This window comes from Hemicordylus capensis, chromosome 2, assembly GCF_027244095.1.
Source record: "Hemicordylus capensis ecotype Gifberg chromosome 2, rHemCap1.1.pri, whole genome shotgun sequence".
NCBI lineage: Eukaryota > Metazoa > Chordata > Lepidosauria > Squamata > Cordylidae > Hemicordylus > Hemicordylus capensis.
In genome coordinates, this window is record NC_069658.1 from 322180227 (window position 1) to 322194220 (window position 13994).

The 13994-nt window shown below is 47.5% G+C and overlaps 1 protein-coding gene across 2 annotated transcripts in view; it reads right to left on the minus strand.

The window, feature by feature from the left end:
• Window positions 1–8238: 8238 nt before the first annotated feature.
• The window catches only part of BAP1 (BRCA1 associated protein 1), a 37148-nt gene continuing 31392 nt past the window's right edge, over window positions 8239–13994 (minus strand). For both annotated transcript variants that reach the window (XM_053298328.1, XM_053298329.1), the window contains 3 exons: window positions 13237–13329; window positions 12011–12083; window positions 8239–8913 (listed from right to left, as the gene is read on the minus strand). In XM_053298328.1, the coding sequence (XP_053154303.1) occupies window positions 8780–8913; window positions 12011–12083; window positions 13237–13329 (300 nt within the window). In that variant the 3' untranslated portion in view covers window positions 8239–8779. The remainder of the gene's footprint in view (window positions 8914–12010; window positions 12084–13236; window positions 13330–13994) is intronic.

Sequence of the window (13994 nt, forward strand, 5' to 3'; positions counted from 1 at the left end):
TTCTGGATGGGCATTCTTGACTGATCCTACAGATTGCAAGAAGAGGCAAGGAGGGGAGTGAACATTTTAAGATTGTATTAGAATAAAACTCTCACATTCAGCAGTGCACAGGGAGGTACTGGAGCACTGGGACAACATCCAGGCAGCTCACTCTTAGGACATCAGTCCTCTTCAGATGCAACCACCTACACTGTATATAATTCAAGGGGCGGGGGGACGGGGACTAGAGCATGCCAACTAGGCCCAGACCCTGCTCTCCCTGGGGTCGGCACTGCCCTATTCAGGCTGAACCTAGGAAAAACAGATGTGGCCATGAATGGCCCTCAAGACATAGCTCCCCCTCTATCCAGGTACAGTGTACACAGTTGCCTAATATATTCTCTACCATAAAAATGGTATAAAAATCAGATTAAAAGTACAACTGTAGCCATTTCTCCAGAGAAAGGTCAGGCAGCTAATGCACATTTCTTAACTGGTGCCCAAATTAACCATCAAGTGTATTGCACCCTTTCCAGTACCTCAGGATCAGCAGAATTTCTTACTTTTAGGCTGAAGACAAGTATGTAAGTATGTACGCAGAGACTGGACTTTTCTGCAGGAATCTAGTCTGCAGTAAAGCTATTTCAGTCTCACAACTTCAATAAGAACTATCTGCAGAAGCAATATTTTATTTGGAACCTAGAACTTGTTGTTACAGCATTTGAAACTGACAGGAAGGGTTAGATTGTGTCAACGTATTTCAAGAGAGCAATTGATTCCACAGCCACCATCTCTAGCTGTTTGTAGAGGGAGCAAATGCAATACTGCTTTCAGCAGCCTGATAGTCTCCTCAGGAGCCACTGTTCTCTTCCTGCAGCTTGTGCTCTCTCTTTGAATGCCACTTTTAAACATTTTCTGACTACCAGATGCCCTCCCATTCAAAATGCAAAGACACAACTATACATGTTCATGGAATACAAGTGGGATGAGAGAGAAACTCTTATTTCAAAGACACTGGTAGCCTATGCCTACCAGCTAAAGTACTTAAAGCAAACAGATCTGGATCGTGATCCGTTGATCCCATAAGTAAATGGGGTTCTGCACCTGTGCAGGCACCTCGCGGGCCGACTAAGTAGCTCCTCACGACGCCCAACCGGCTGGGCGTCCCTAGTCAGTTTCTGTTCGACCGCCACAGTGTTCAGACCTCGTTGGGGCTCCTCGGTAGCAGAAAGTGTTGTGAGAAATTTATTGCTTCAAGCATTGTTTTTTTTTTCTATCTTCGTGTAATTTGGACTTTGGACTGTACTTTGGAAACTGTTAACTGTGTAACGGACTAACTTAGTTGCCGGATCGGACGGATTTTATGTTTAACGGACTGGAATTGTTTAACGGAAATTGTGTATGGAATGGAGACTAAAACTACCTTTAAGCGCTGTGTAAAGTGTCGCGCAAAATTGCCATCCACCGATCACCATGATGCCTGCTTACTGTGTCTTGGTGAAGAGCACAACATGGCAACATGTAAAATCTGCTGTGCCTTCTCAAAACAAATGAGAACGAACAGAGCATTACGCCTTCAAGCAGCGCTTTATGATGAAGCGCTGCGCCCCCTCGCCCTGATGCTCCGTCGACATCTAGGAGCGTCCCTTCGACATCGACACCGCCTTCGGGGTCGGGGAAACACGGAACTGTGCTTAAACAGTCTAAAACCGTGTTGGCAGGCGAGGCTTTTAAGAGACCTTTGGAAGTCTCCTTGAAGGAGCAGAGGCACGTAGAAAAGAAGCGCCGTAAAGAGGCTGAGAGAGATAGCCAAAGCACTGAGAAAACTGGCCAGGGCAAACGAAGGCATGTAACCCCTTCACCCTCCTCAGCACAGGGGTTGGAAAGAGATTGGAATGCGGAACCTGTGGGGGTGAGCTCAGTCTCGGCATCGACAGCCGCACCGGACCAGCGGAACTGTTCGATGTCGAAGCCCCCGGTGCCGGCGCGTTCGTCGGCATCGATGGAACAGCACTCGGTGCAAGTAGAAAGACCTCCAACTCAGCGAAGACGATCGCTATCGCCAGCGCCTACTCCTCAGCAATCGCCATCCACTCCACAGCTGACGGGAGAACTAGATTGCCAGCGCTCAGACCGAAGTGCGACTTCTGCACTTAGGAGCCTGCTGGAGTCAGCATTGAACACCCCCTCTGAACCAACCTTCCAGGGATTCTTGAGCGCTGGTTTGGATGAGGAACAGGAGGATGGGGAACCCTCTATTCCCCCACCGAAGACTCCATCTCTCTCCCCGAGGAATACAGCTGAGAACTTGCTGCAGTCACCTTTGGCGGTGGTGTCTCCTTTAGCAGGTCCTACTTGCGTCACAGGGATACGCCAGCCTACTACTCAGCCAGCTCATTCTTGTGGATTTCGGCACTCACTGCCCCATGACTATGGGGAATACTTGAGATGGAAGGCGCTGCAACCAGATCCTCAACAACGTCAAATAGAGCATGACAGACCACTCACAGGAAGTGCAGGGATGCCGCTACAACGGCCACCCCGGGAGGTTCATCCCCAACAGCCTGAGCTTCAAGTCACCGCCTCCTGTCAGACCCAGACTACGGTACCAACAGGAGATAAGCCTGGAGGCAAGTGGAAGAGAAAGACTACTCTGCCACCGAGCCCTCCAATGCGAGAATCATTTCCCGCTCTAGCTCATCAGGAGTATTCGGAGTCGGATGACTCTGACTCTGATCAGGCCAGCCGTCAGTCGGATCCTCCATCTGATGTTCCTCTGCGCCTGTCCAGATCCCCTACGGAGGAACTTAAGGCTTACCATTCTTTAATAAGAGAGATGGCTGAAGCGTTGGGAATGGACTTGAAACAACCTGAGACAGAGGCGGCTGACCCCGTATATAATATGATGCTTCAATCAAAAACATCATACCCTGTCTCGTTGCCTATGGTACCGGCTATTGCAAAAGCGGCTAAGTCAGCTTGGGATTGTATACAGTCTGCAAACCCTACATCTAAGCGTATTGAAAACCTGTACAGGGTTCAGGAAACAGACGATACTTACCTTTTACGTCATCCAGATCCAAACTCCATGGTAGTCGATTGTGCATCTGCATCTAAGAGCGGCCGCCAGCACACGACACCTGGTGACAAGGAAGGAAGAAAAATGGATGTGCTGGGACGTAGGCTGTACACCACTTCGAGGCTGGCCATACGCATTGCCAATTACGCTGCATGTATGGCACGTTACACTCACCTTTTATGGGACAATTTATTACATGATTCAACTTCAATGACTCCTGAGGAACTGCAGGACAAGCTCCATGAAGTTTATGACAGAACAACATCAGTCACACGGCAGCAGCTTAGCGCTTTTAAGCATTTGGCCGAGACAGAGTCTAGGGCCATGGTGACGGCTGTCACCATGCGGCGTTATCCTTGGTTGCGTGCGACTTCATTACAGCAAGACATGAAAGAATGTGTTGAGAACCTGGCCTTTGACGGAAAAGGCCTATTCCATGAGATCACTGACACAACTATGGAGACCTTTAAAAAGTCAAAGTTTACTGCAAAGACCTTCATGGAGACTACCTCGACGTCAAGCTCCCGCAACCAGAGTTATACTCGGCAGCGACCATACCGTTACCAAGAGAAGAGGGAGTTTAGAAGACAGAATAGACCCTACCAACGGTCAAGAGGATTTCCTAACAAGAACAAGAACAACTGTCCCAATAAGGACGGCTCTAAACAGTCTTTTTGATTGTTCTGCCAGCCCACTGCACATACGACCAATTGCCAGGACCACTGTCATCGGCCCTGTAGTTACCAGCTCGACCATCAGACTGGCAAGCCATGCCCAAGCATGGCACAATATAACATCGGACCAATGGGTACTGAGAATAGTACAGACAGGCTATGCGATCGAGTTCACAACTTTGCCTCCGTTCTCAGGCCTGCGGTTTACCAAGGCAACGCCGGTGCTGGAGGAGGAGATATAGGTGTTGTTGGAAAAGAAAGCAGTTGTTCCAGTGCAGTGGGCGAAGAGGTTGTCCGGCTTCTACTCCCGCTACTTTCAGATACCCAAGCAGGATGGGGGCATACGGGCAATCATGGACTTGAGGGGTCTCAACGACTTTGTCTGGGCTCAGAAGTTCAGGATGACGACGTTGCAGGAAATTCTCCCCTTCTTGGATCAGGAAGAGTGGGCGGCAACGTTGGATTTGAAGGATGCATATTTCCACGTGGGCATCCAGGAGAACCACCGGAAATACCTACGATTTACAGTGGGAGAAGCGATATACCAATATGCTGTCCTCCCTTTCGGATTATCAGTGGCTCCAAGAGTATTCACCAAAGTGGTTGCAGTAGTGGTGGCTTACCTTCGAACTCAGGGACTAATTGTTTATCCATATTTAGACGATTGGCTCCTGGTGAGCAAGAACAAGGAGCTGCTTGGAACTCAAATCCAGATGATGCTACGCCTTCTCCTAGACTTAGGAATCAACGTCAATTGGAAGAAAACGAATTTGACACCGAGAAAACAATTGAGTTTCATAGGTGCCGCCCTCGACTTGGAACGACGGAGAGCATATTTACCAAGAGAAAGGTGTTGCCAGATCAACGCACTGGCCCTGCCAAAGGGCAAGAAGGGTGCAAAGGTTGTTAGGCCTGATGGCATCTTGCAACACAACTGTCAGGTACATGCGGCTTCGGATGCGACCCCTGCAACGGTGGTATCTAAGCCACTTTCGTCCCAACATAGACAGCCAGAAGTTGTTGTTGCACCTTCCCAGGGCTGTACTGGATTCTCTACGTTGGTTGATGTCAGAGACGAATCTTTTACAGGGGGTCCCGTTCAAACCTTTGCTTCCAACCGCATGGGTCACGAATGATGCTTCCCTACAGGGGTGGGGAGCACACTGCGGCCCGGATTGCATTCAAGGACAGTGGACGCCCCAACAGGCTCGGTGTCATATCAATTACCTGGAACTCTTAGCAGCTTTTCTAGCACTGAAGGCCTTCGAGCCACAGCTGAGGGGTGCAGTAGTACAGATCCACCTAGACAATACAACGGCAATCGCTTATCTAAACAAACAGGGAGGGACGGTCTCCCCCACGCTTTGTGCCTTGTCCATGAGATTGTGGGATTGGTGCATTATGCATACCATATATCCTCTTGCGATACACATTCGAGGTGTGGACAATCAACTGGCTGATGCTCTCAGTTGAAGCAGTCAGACCAGCCAGAAACACGAATGGGAGATCAGGCAAGATTGTATCAAAATGATCTTCAGTCTGTGGGGGACTCCATCGCTGGATGTGTTCGCCATAGCAAGCAACAAGAAGTGCAGGAAATATTGTTCAAGAGCAGGCATGGGTGTGGGATCTCTGGGAGACGCCTTTCAGTACGAGTGGAGCAGGGGACTCCTTTACTTGTTTCCGCCACTGCCGCTCCTCAGTTGGGTGCTGGCTCAAATCCTGAGGGACAAAGCAACTTGCATACTTGTAGCCCCGTGGTGGCCACGTCAGACGTGGTTTGCTCTACTACTTCAACTGTGCATGGGAACCTATTACAGGTTTCCAGTCACGCCAGACCTTCTGCAGAGAGCAGGGGGTCGGATACTGCATCCAGAGACTGAAATTAACGGCTTGGAAAATAGGCTTCTGAAAACCATTCTGTTGAACAGTAGACGCAAATCAACCAGGCGTAGCTACATGTGCAAGTGGAAGAGGTTTAAGGCCTATGCTAGGTTACATAAGTTCAAAGCTCTCCGGGCAACGGTGCGCCAGGTATTACTTTATTTAACCAGCTTAAAAATGAATGGCCTGGCTAACGTGTCTTTGAAGGTGCATTTAGCAGCTATTTCCTCAAAGCTCCCAGGATGGGATGGGAAGTCGGTGTTTACACATCCGGAGTGTAAGAGATTCATGAAAGGACTAAATAACTTGTATCCTCCACTGAAACGGCCATTGGAACAGTGGAGTCTTTCGTTGGTACTTTCTGCTCTGACAGAGGACCCTTTTGAACCTCTACATGCAGCTAATCTCCGTTTGCTGACGCTTAAGACGGCATTCTTAATTGCAATCACCATGGCGAAACGTGTGGGGGAATTGGCGGCATTGAGGATGGATAAGCCCTACACCCAGTTCTACCCACACAAGGTGGTTATGAGACTGGACCCTAGCTTCCGCCCAAAAGTTATCACGGAATTCCACCTTGATCAGGAAATAGTGCTGCCTACCTTTTTCAAGGTCTCACAGACAGCACTGGAGAAAGCACTGCACTCATTGGACGTACGCAGAACTTTGCTATACTATCTGAAGGGGACAAGGGAGATCAGAAGGTCTAATAGGCTATTTGTAGCTTATAAGGGCAAGCACAAGGGGCATCCAGTGTCCCGTCAACGTATGGCTCATTGGCTGGTTGAGCTGATCCTGCTGACTTATAGACTACAGGGGGTTGCGCCTCCCAAGACTATAAGGGCCCATTCTACTAGGGCGTACTCGACATCAGCAGCTCCTCTTTCAGGTATTAAGATGGATGACATCTGCATGGCGGCGACGTGGTCAACACAGCAACCATTCATCAGACATTATGCTGTTGACCTGCGTATGGTACGTCAGGCTGATTATGGGAGAAGTGTCTTGAAAAGGGTGCTACCATGAGGGGCATCCTTCTGCACCCGCCACTGGGCAGGGTAAGCTAACTAATCACCCATTTACTTATGGGCTCAACGGATCACGATCCAGAGAAACAGGTTGCTTACCTGTAACAGGTGATCTGGTAGTGATCCGTTGAATCCATAAGACCCGCCCGAAAACCATCCCCACTGCAGAAGGATGGCTACCAATAAGCGGATCGCATACAGTAGGTTAACGAGCGCAGAGAGCGCGAGGGGACAGTTGGGCGTCGCGAGGAGCTACTTAGTCGGCCCGCGAGGTGCCTGCGCAGGCGCAGAACCCCATTTACTTATGGATTCAACGGATCACTACCAGATCAGCTGTTACAGGTAAGCAACCTGTTTTGTCCTGCCATTTCACCTCACTCCCTAAAACAATTCTGCTGCCGTGATCATATAACGTGTACTCATTTTCAGCACAAGAGACAGGGATGATACAAGAGAGCTGTGGCAACAGTAGAGTGGCTATGTGGGCAAAGCCAGAGTTAATTTTACCTTCATCTCCTACAGTAGCCAAAAATGGTTGGGGAGGTGGTACTTTGCGACCCCCACCCATTATTGTCCGGCATCGTGAGGCAGTGGGGTGCTAGAGTCGCATTGTGAAAGTGCCTGGCTGCCAAGTACAACTAGAAGGGAGTAACGGCTGATCAGCCCACTCCGAGCACTGCTGGCCCCACAGCAGCCACACCCCTGCACAGTGGGGCTCCAGCTGCCCTTGTTGCCCAGGGTGTCTCCCCCACTGTGGTCTCTGTGGCATCTTTCTCACTGCAGCAGGACACTTAAAAGGGGTATGTTGACTCTGGAGTTGCCAGCCTGCCCACCTGTGGGATCAGTGCTCCACTGCCTGGCAAGGCCTCAAACACCTCTTTCCATTTGAACAAGTAAAGAGACAGTTCACACTGACTGGCAGCAGTGAGAGAGAGCTCTTTTCCTGGGGCTTGTTCTCACAACCCTCCTGGAACATATGCATGAAGAAATCACATGGAAAGACCGCGTGCCATGGGGTGGGGTGGGGGGCGGCTGAACTGTAATGTTTAATATTGAATTAATTTGTGCAGGGTGGGGGGAGGAGTCCCAGCCTGTTCCTTGAACACTTGCACAGGGAATCTCAGGACACTGCTCCAGCCATTTCTAGCTGTTTGTCTCAGCACTGTTTAATTTCAACAAAGAGATTATTTTATGCCGCATAATTTGAAACAAAGCAAGCGCCTTTGCAAGGGAACCTGAGGGTAATGCTTACCAGCCGCAGGACTGGACTCCCCATTTCATCACTCTCACAATTTTGTTTGTGCAGCTTCCACATATACAAGAATGCAGCACTTTTATTGCTAGGCCTGCACCACTGTGCCCACACAACCCATAATGGAAATTCCTTTCCCTTCTGCTGCAACAACAAAAGAAGCCACTTGGACAAAAATTAAGAGGACCAATACTGGATTTGAAACCCACTCAAGAAGGAGGAAGGGCAGAGTAGCCTGACTCAGAAATGGACAACATCCCTTCTAGCACACATATAAGCAGAATTCTGGAATAAGAAGGGTCAGAGGCCACCTGTATTCCATTAAAATGATGGCAATATGGCTCAGAACAAAAATATACACTTTAATACAGAAGACAGGAAGTCAACCTCCCAGCAAAGTGCAGAGCCAAAAGCACCTGCAGGGAACCATATATAGAAGTAATCTCCCCTCTCCGGGAAAAGTGAACCAACATTGCACTAACTGCAGGTGCAATACCCTTCCAGAGGACAGCTGACATTTGGCTTATCCCCTTCTAAACAACCCCTATACAGAATATCACTGGCTCCTGCAAGATATACTGCAGGTGGATTTAGGATGCCAAGCAGCAGATTCAAATGCTGTATCAGCAGGTCCCTCAACTGGGCCTGGTCCTTCAAATGTTGGAATGCCTACAAGACAACCACTCCTTGGGGAACATTGAAAGCCAGTTGGATGCAGGTGGATTCATGTGCAACATCTTACTAACACTGATGGTTTGAGCAAAAGAGTTCAGTGCAAAGCCCCATTCCTCAGTACTGCCCAGTTCCTACGGAAGTGCCTGGAACTTGCACAAGTCGATCAGACAGTGAGCAGTGCACACCAAGGACTGTCCAGAAGCTGTTGCTATTGACGCTTGGCTTTGTATGGCCGGGAACGTTTCCGCCGGTCAGGCTTCCGTTGTTTGTGGAGACGCCCAATGCTAACTCCTTGCCGTCTACGTACAGAGATGTTTTGCTCTACAAGACTAGCCAGCATTCCTGCAGAAAGAGATATTGCAAGGTTGGTTAAAGAAAAAACTAAAGAGTGCACATAAGGATGTTCTCTCCCCATTTTTCAGCCAGTTCAAGACACGAGTATTTAGAGGGTTGGCCTTGTTAGTAAACTACAGGAAAGGCAAGAAGGTAGTCTTGAGGCACCTTAAAGATGAACAGATTTGTGGATTAGGACTTTCATGGCTCTAGTCCAGGACAGCTTCTGCCAAAGGAAAATTTCCACAATAAGTCTGTTCACGTCACAAGACTCCTTTTTGTTTCACAAAAACATACTAGCTGACATCCTAGCAAAGTGAGGATGCAGCTGGAGGCTTCCCCACTATTGGAGGCAGATGGCTATTTTCACTGATCTTCCCTGCCTCTGGAAGTGTTCTGTGCCTTCCAAAATATGTCCCTGAGTCCTAAATGACCCATGGGGACATATACTTGGGAGGAACAGAGCACTTCCAGAAGCAGGGACGATCAACAAAAACTGCTCCCCCCACCCCTCATTTCATTAATTTGGATGTCATCCAGTGTGCTTGTGAGTTACCACTAGCCAAGTCTTGGAAAACCTGAAACAGCAAGATAAGCTTGGTACTGTAGGTTAGGAACATCAGTGTATTTATCCAACACAAGTCCATGAAACAGTAGCACAGAAATCCACCAAGCATGAATGTTCCTCAAAAGGTCCTCCTTTGCAGAAATACCTTCCAGAGAAGACTGCAGAATTAGAGTTGCTATTTAAGCATGGTTTGACCCACTATCCCCGCAGACGATCACTCAGTCGGCTGCCCAGATGGTTACTGGCTCCATCATGGAGCCGGTGCAAGTAGCAGCGTTTGGGAGCCTCCTGGCCCCCCAAAATCCTTGAAAGCACCGCACTTATGTAGTGCCTTCTGGGGAGCCTCCCAATGCCAGGAGGCTTGTCGTAGCGCGCCCCCCCCCCGCCCTTGGAGGAGCTACTCTTGAGTCAGTGCAGCATGAAGCCACGCTGCACCAACACATGATCATTTAGTTCCTGAAACACGGGTTAAGCGGTGGGTTACCCAAGCGGGTTTGCCATCGAGCCACTGCCAGGAGCCACACGGCTCCCACTGGTTCTCATGTGTGGCTAAAATCAGGCTGGGCTTCCCTAGCCTGATTTTAGCCACGTGTGAGATGAGCCTCTAAGAGTAGTAGAATACCTTGTCATTGCCTCACTTATAACCAAGAAGAACTGAACTACTGAGCTGGAAATAGTAAACACTGTAGAATAGCCATCCAACCCATTTCAGCTTTTGGCTCTTCTCCCTAAGGTAGAAGAGCTAACAGGTTTTAATTTCCAGCAGCCTTCCAGTGGATTAGCTTCCCTTCCTTTAAGGATCTGTTTGCAAGACCAGCATCCTGTTTATCCAAAGGGGCTTCAGCTGTTCCTTCAAAACAGGTGGTGAGCAAATGCTGGCAAAGAACCAGACCGACAAGAATGCAGTTCCTAACCACGCAGCCTGTTTTCACTACTGGCTGCAACTCAAGATTAAGACAGAAAGTACTAAGTGATTTATCAGCAAGCAATTCACCTCCTTGCTGATAAACCACTTGGTACATTCTGCCAGTTACTTTCTAGCCAGTTAAGACAGCTGCCTCAAGGTATTGCCAGGAGTCAGGCAGAAGATACTAAGTGGTATTCTCAGCAAAAGGCCCAATTGCTGGTCCAGGAAACTGCACATGAATAATGTACTGGTCCATGATTTCAAAAACGTCGAGAAACACTGATCTAGGATGTTATCAATATGCTGATAACACCCAGGCCTATTTCTCCATACCAGCTTCATCAGGAACTGGCATGACCACCCTAAATGCATGCCTGGATGAGGGATAACAAGTTGAATCTGAATCCAAACAAGATGGGTGTACTATTTGTAGGGGGTCAGGACCTGAGGATGGTTTAGATCTGCCTCTTCTGGATGGGATTACACTCCTCCTGAAAGATCAGGTACATAGTCTGGGAATGCTCCTAGATCCTAAACTCTCCCTGGTCTCTCAGGTTGAGGCAGTGGCCAGGAATGTTTTTCATCAACTTCAGATTATATGCCAGATACATCTATTTCTGTAAGTAAATGACCTTAAAAACAGTGGTACATATGCTGGTAACCTCTAGGCTTGACTACTATAATGCACTCTACATGGGTCTGACTTTGTATACAGTTCAAAAACTACAATTGGTGCAGAATGCGGCTGCCAGATTGATCTCTGGGTCAACTCGAAGGGACCATATAACACCAATTTTGAAAGAATTGCACTGGCTGCCGATATGTTTCTGAATGAAATACAAAATGCTGGTTATTACCTATAAAGCCCTTAACAGCTTAGGCCCAGGGTACTTAAGAGCGCCTTCTGTGTCATGAACTCTGTCGCCTATTAAGATCATCTGGACAGGTCTGGTTATGGTTGCCACTGGCTCATTTGGTGGCGACTCACAACTGGGCCTTCTCTGTGGCTGCCCCAGGGCTCTGGAATACGTTCTCTGCTGAAATATGAGCATCTACTTCTCTGTTTGCTTTTAGGAAGAACTTCCAGACGTACCCGTTTTCCCAGGCTTTTAACATAAATCTAAATATGTTTTTACTTATTAAGATTATTTTTATCTGTTTTATGAATTAACTGTTTTATATTGTTTTTGTATTATATTAACTTGTACACTGCCTGGAGATTTCTATATCAGGCGATATAGAAATATAAATAAATAAAATCCCAAACTGAGATTCCTAGAGCTGCCTCCCCTTCATTAGAGCTAAAATTCAAGATTTCCTCTTGAATTTGAGATAGTTTTCCAAGTTCTGAATGCAGCAGCTCTGAGTATCTCATAAACCATGTCACCAGAAGTGGGTGCAGATGAATAAGTATGTACATACGTGTGTGTGCACACAAACACACAATATCTTCCCACCAGAAGAGAGTAAGCGGGAGAAGGAGTAACCTGCTTTCAGATACCATATTGCACCGATGGAGAAGGATGCACCCTCTCGCACAGGTGAATTCACCACCACCCATTCTAAACATGCTTAATCCTCATCCTCAAAAATTCTGTTCTAGTGCCATAACTACACAACCAGCATCTTACCTTCTTGTGCCAGCATGGAGATAAAGGTGCAAATGAACTCATCATAATTGTGAGTTCTTCGCTGGTCATCAATCTAAGAGGAACAAATAAACAAGGAGTTCAGTGGTCGTGTTGAAACATTTTACAGGGAAAAATTTGCCAACATTATCTTTCTGACTGGCAAGATTGAAGCCAATTAAGTCTGCAATGCAACAAAACGGCCAAGAAAAGTTTGGGCAATCATGGTCAATGGCAGACCAGTGCCAACTAGGCAGGCAAGATGGCAAACCTCCACTTTTGTCAGATGTCCAGGAAGAAGAAAAAACAAACAGGATTTCCAGCTTCAGATGGAAGGCACTGCTTTGAATACTGGTATTAACTCAGATTTAACAAGGCTTAGAAAAAGCCACACGCTAGCATAACTTCAGTTAAACACATAGGATGTTTGTCTTTAGAGTAGCAAAAATAGCAGAGGCAACAGGGACAACACACTTACTCCTACTTTGTTCCCATCAGAAGTTATGTTGATGGCCAAGGACAGTCATTGTGCACGAACCAAATTTAGCATTTCAGACCGAATCTGAACCAAAGCGCTGGTCCACGAACCAGCTCAGTCGAACCAAACAGGCAGTGTGGTCTGTTCAACTGAATCAATTCAGCAGTTTGAGGGGCTATGCTTGTAAAGAGGAATCCGGTGAGGAGTCTGCTTTACAAGAAAAGAGGTGGGGGGATCCTTGAAAAAGGTATTCTAAAGGGTAGCCGGGGAGGCGGTGAGAGAGCTCCTTTAAAAGTAGATTAAGGTTCTTATTGTCTCAGTGGCTGCTCCTCCTCAAATCCCCCCTGGCAGGTGGGTTGCTGGAGAGTGTGCCACGCACTTGGGCTGCACCAGGGGGGTGTCGAGAAGCCATCACCAGCAGGCCAGGAAGAACCTTAAACTACTTTTAAAAGTGCCCTCTTGCCACCCACGACCGCCCTTTAGAAGAGTTTTCAAGGATTCTCCCATCATTTTGCTTGTAAAGGGGAATCCTCACTGGAGCAAGAATAGCTCCTCAAACTAGTCCACCACGGAGCGGACTGGGTTTGGTTCAACTGTGGACCAGACTGCCTTTGGTCCAGTTTGTGACTGAATCATTGAACCAGCCCAGTTTGAGACGAACCTGTTCATGATCAAAGCGTTCATGCACACCCCGACTCCTAACCTACCTGGAAAACCCTCAAGGAATTCCACCGTCCCAAAACAAACATACCTTGAACTTTTTTCTTTTCTCTACCTCCTCCTTTAAGCAGGCTTCATAATTAGCGATTTCAGCTTCCACACACTTCAGCAGCGCCAGCAGCTCCTGCCAAAACCAGATAGAAATATGAGCCCTCCCAATCCGTAGCTGTGAATTACACCAGCAGGGACAGGAAGAGGAGGAGGAGCAGCCAACCCACTTCAGCACATAATCACAACACAGCCATCAGAAGCACTGCAAATCTCATTATAGCTTCAGCATCAGGTTAGTCCATCTTGTAACCAGACCACGTGAAATAAACAAATAAGCCCAGCAGCATTGGAAGAGGCTGTGAAGAAGAAAGCAGTTTTACCAAACTGGAGCCAAAAAACCCAACAACCCGTTATTAACATTCACAAAAAGGTGGGGCAAAGTTATCAAGCCTGAAAGTTTCATTTTAATCAAGTTCACAGGCATTAAACTATCTTAAGCGTAATTATGAGAATTGGCAACTTCTAGAAACTCTTGCTACAAAGAAACAACAATTCTATTTTCCTTGTTCTGTTTAGATTTCAAGCACTCCTGGGTATTTTCAGCTAGACATTATTGGCCCTTGCTTTCAAATTCTATCTGGCAAGGTGAGAGTTCTAAAATACTAAACTGAAGAGGAGACCTTCTCCAGCAGAAACACTTTGCATAACTGAAAGTTATGCAATCTAGTAGTAGGGTTGGTTTTTCAAAAACATAGTTGCTTAGCTTATACACTTCATTTTGGTTTTACAGTTTGGGGA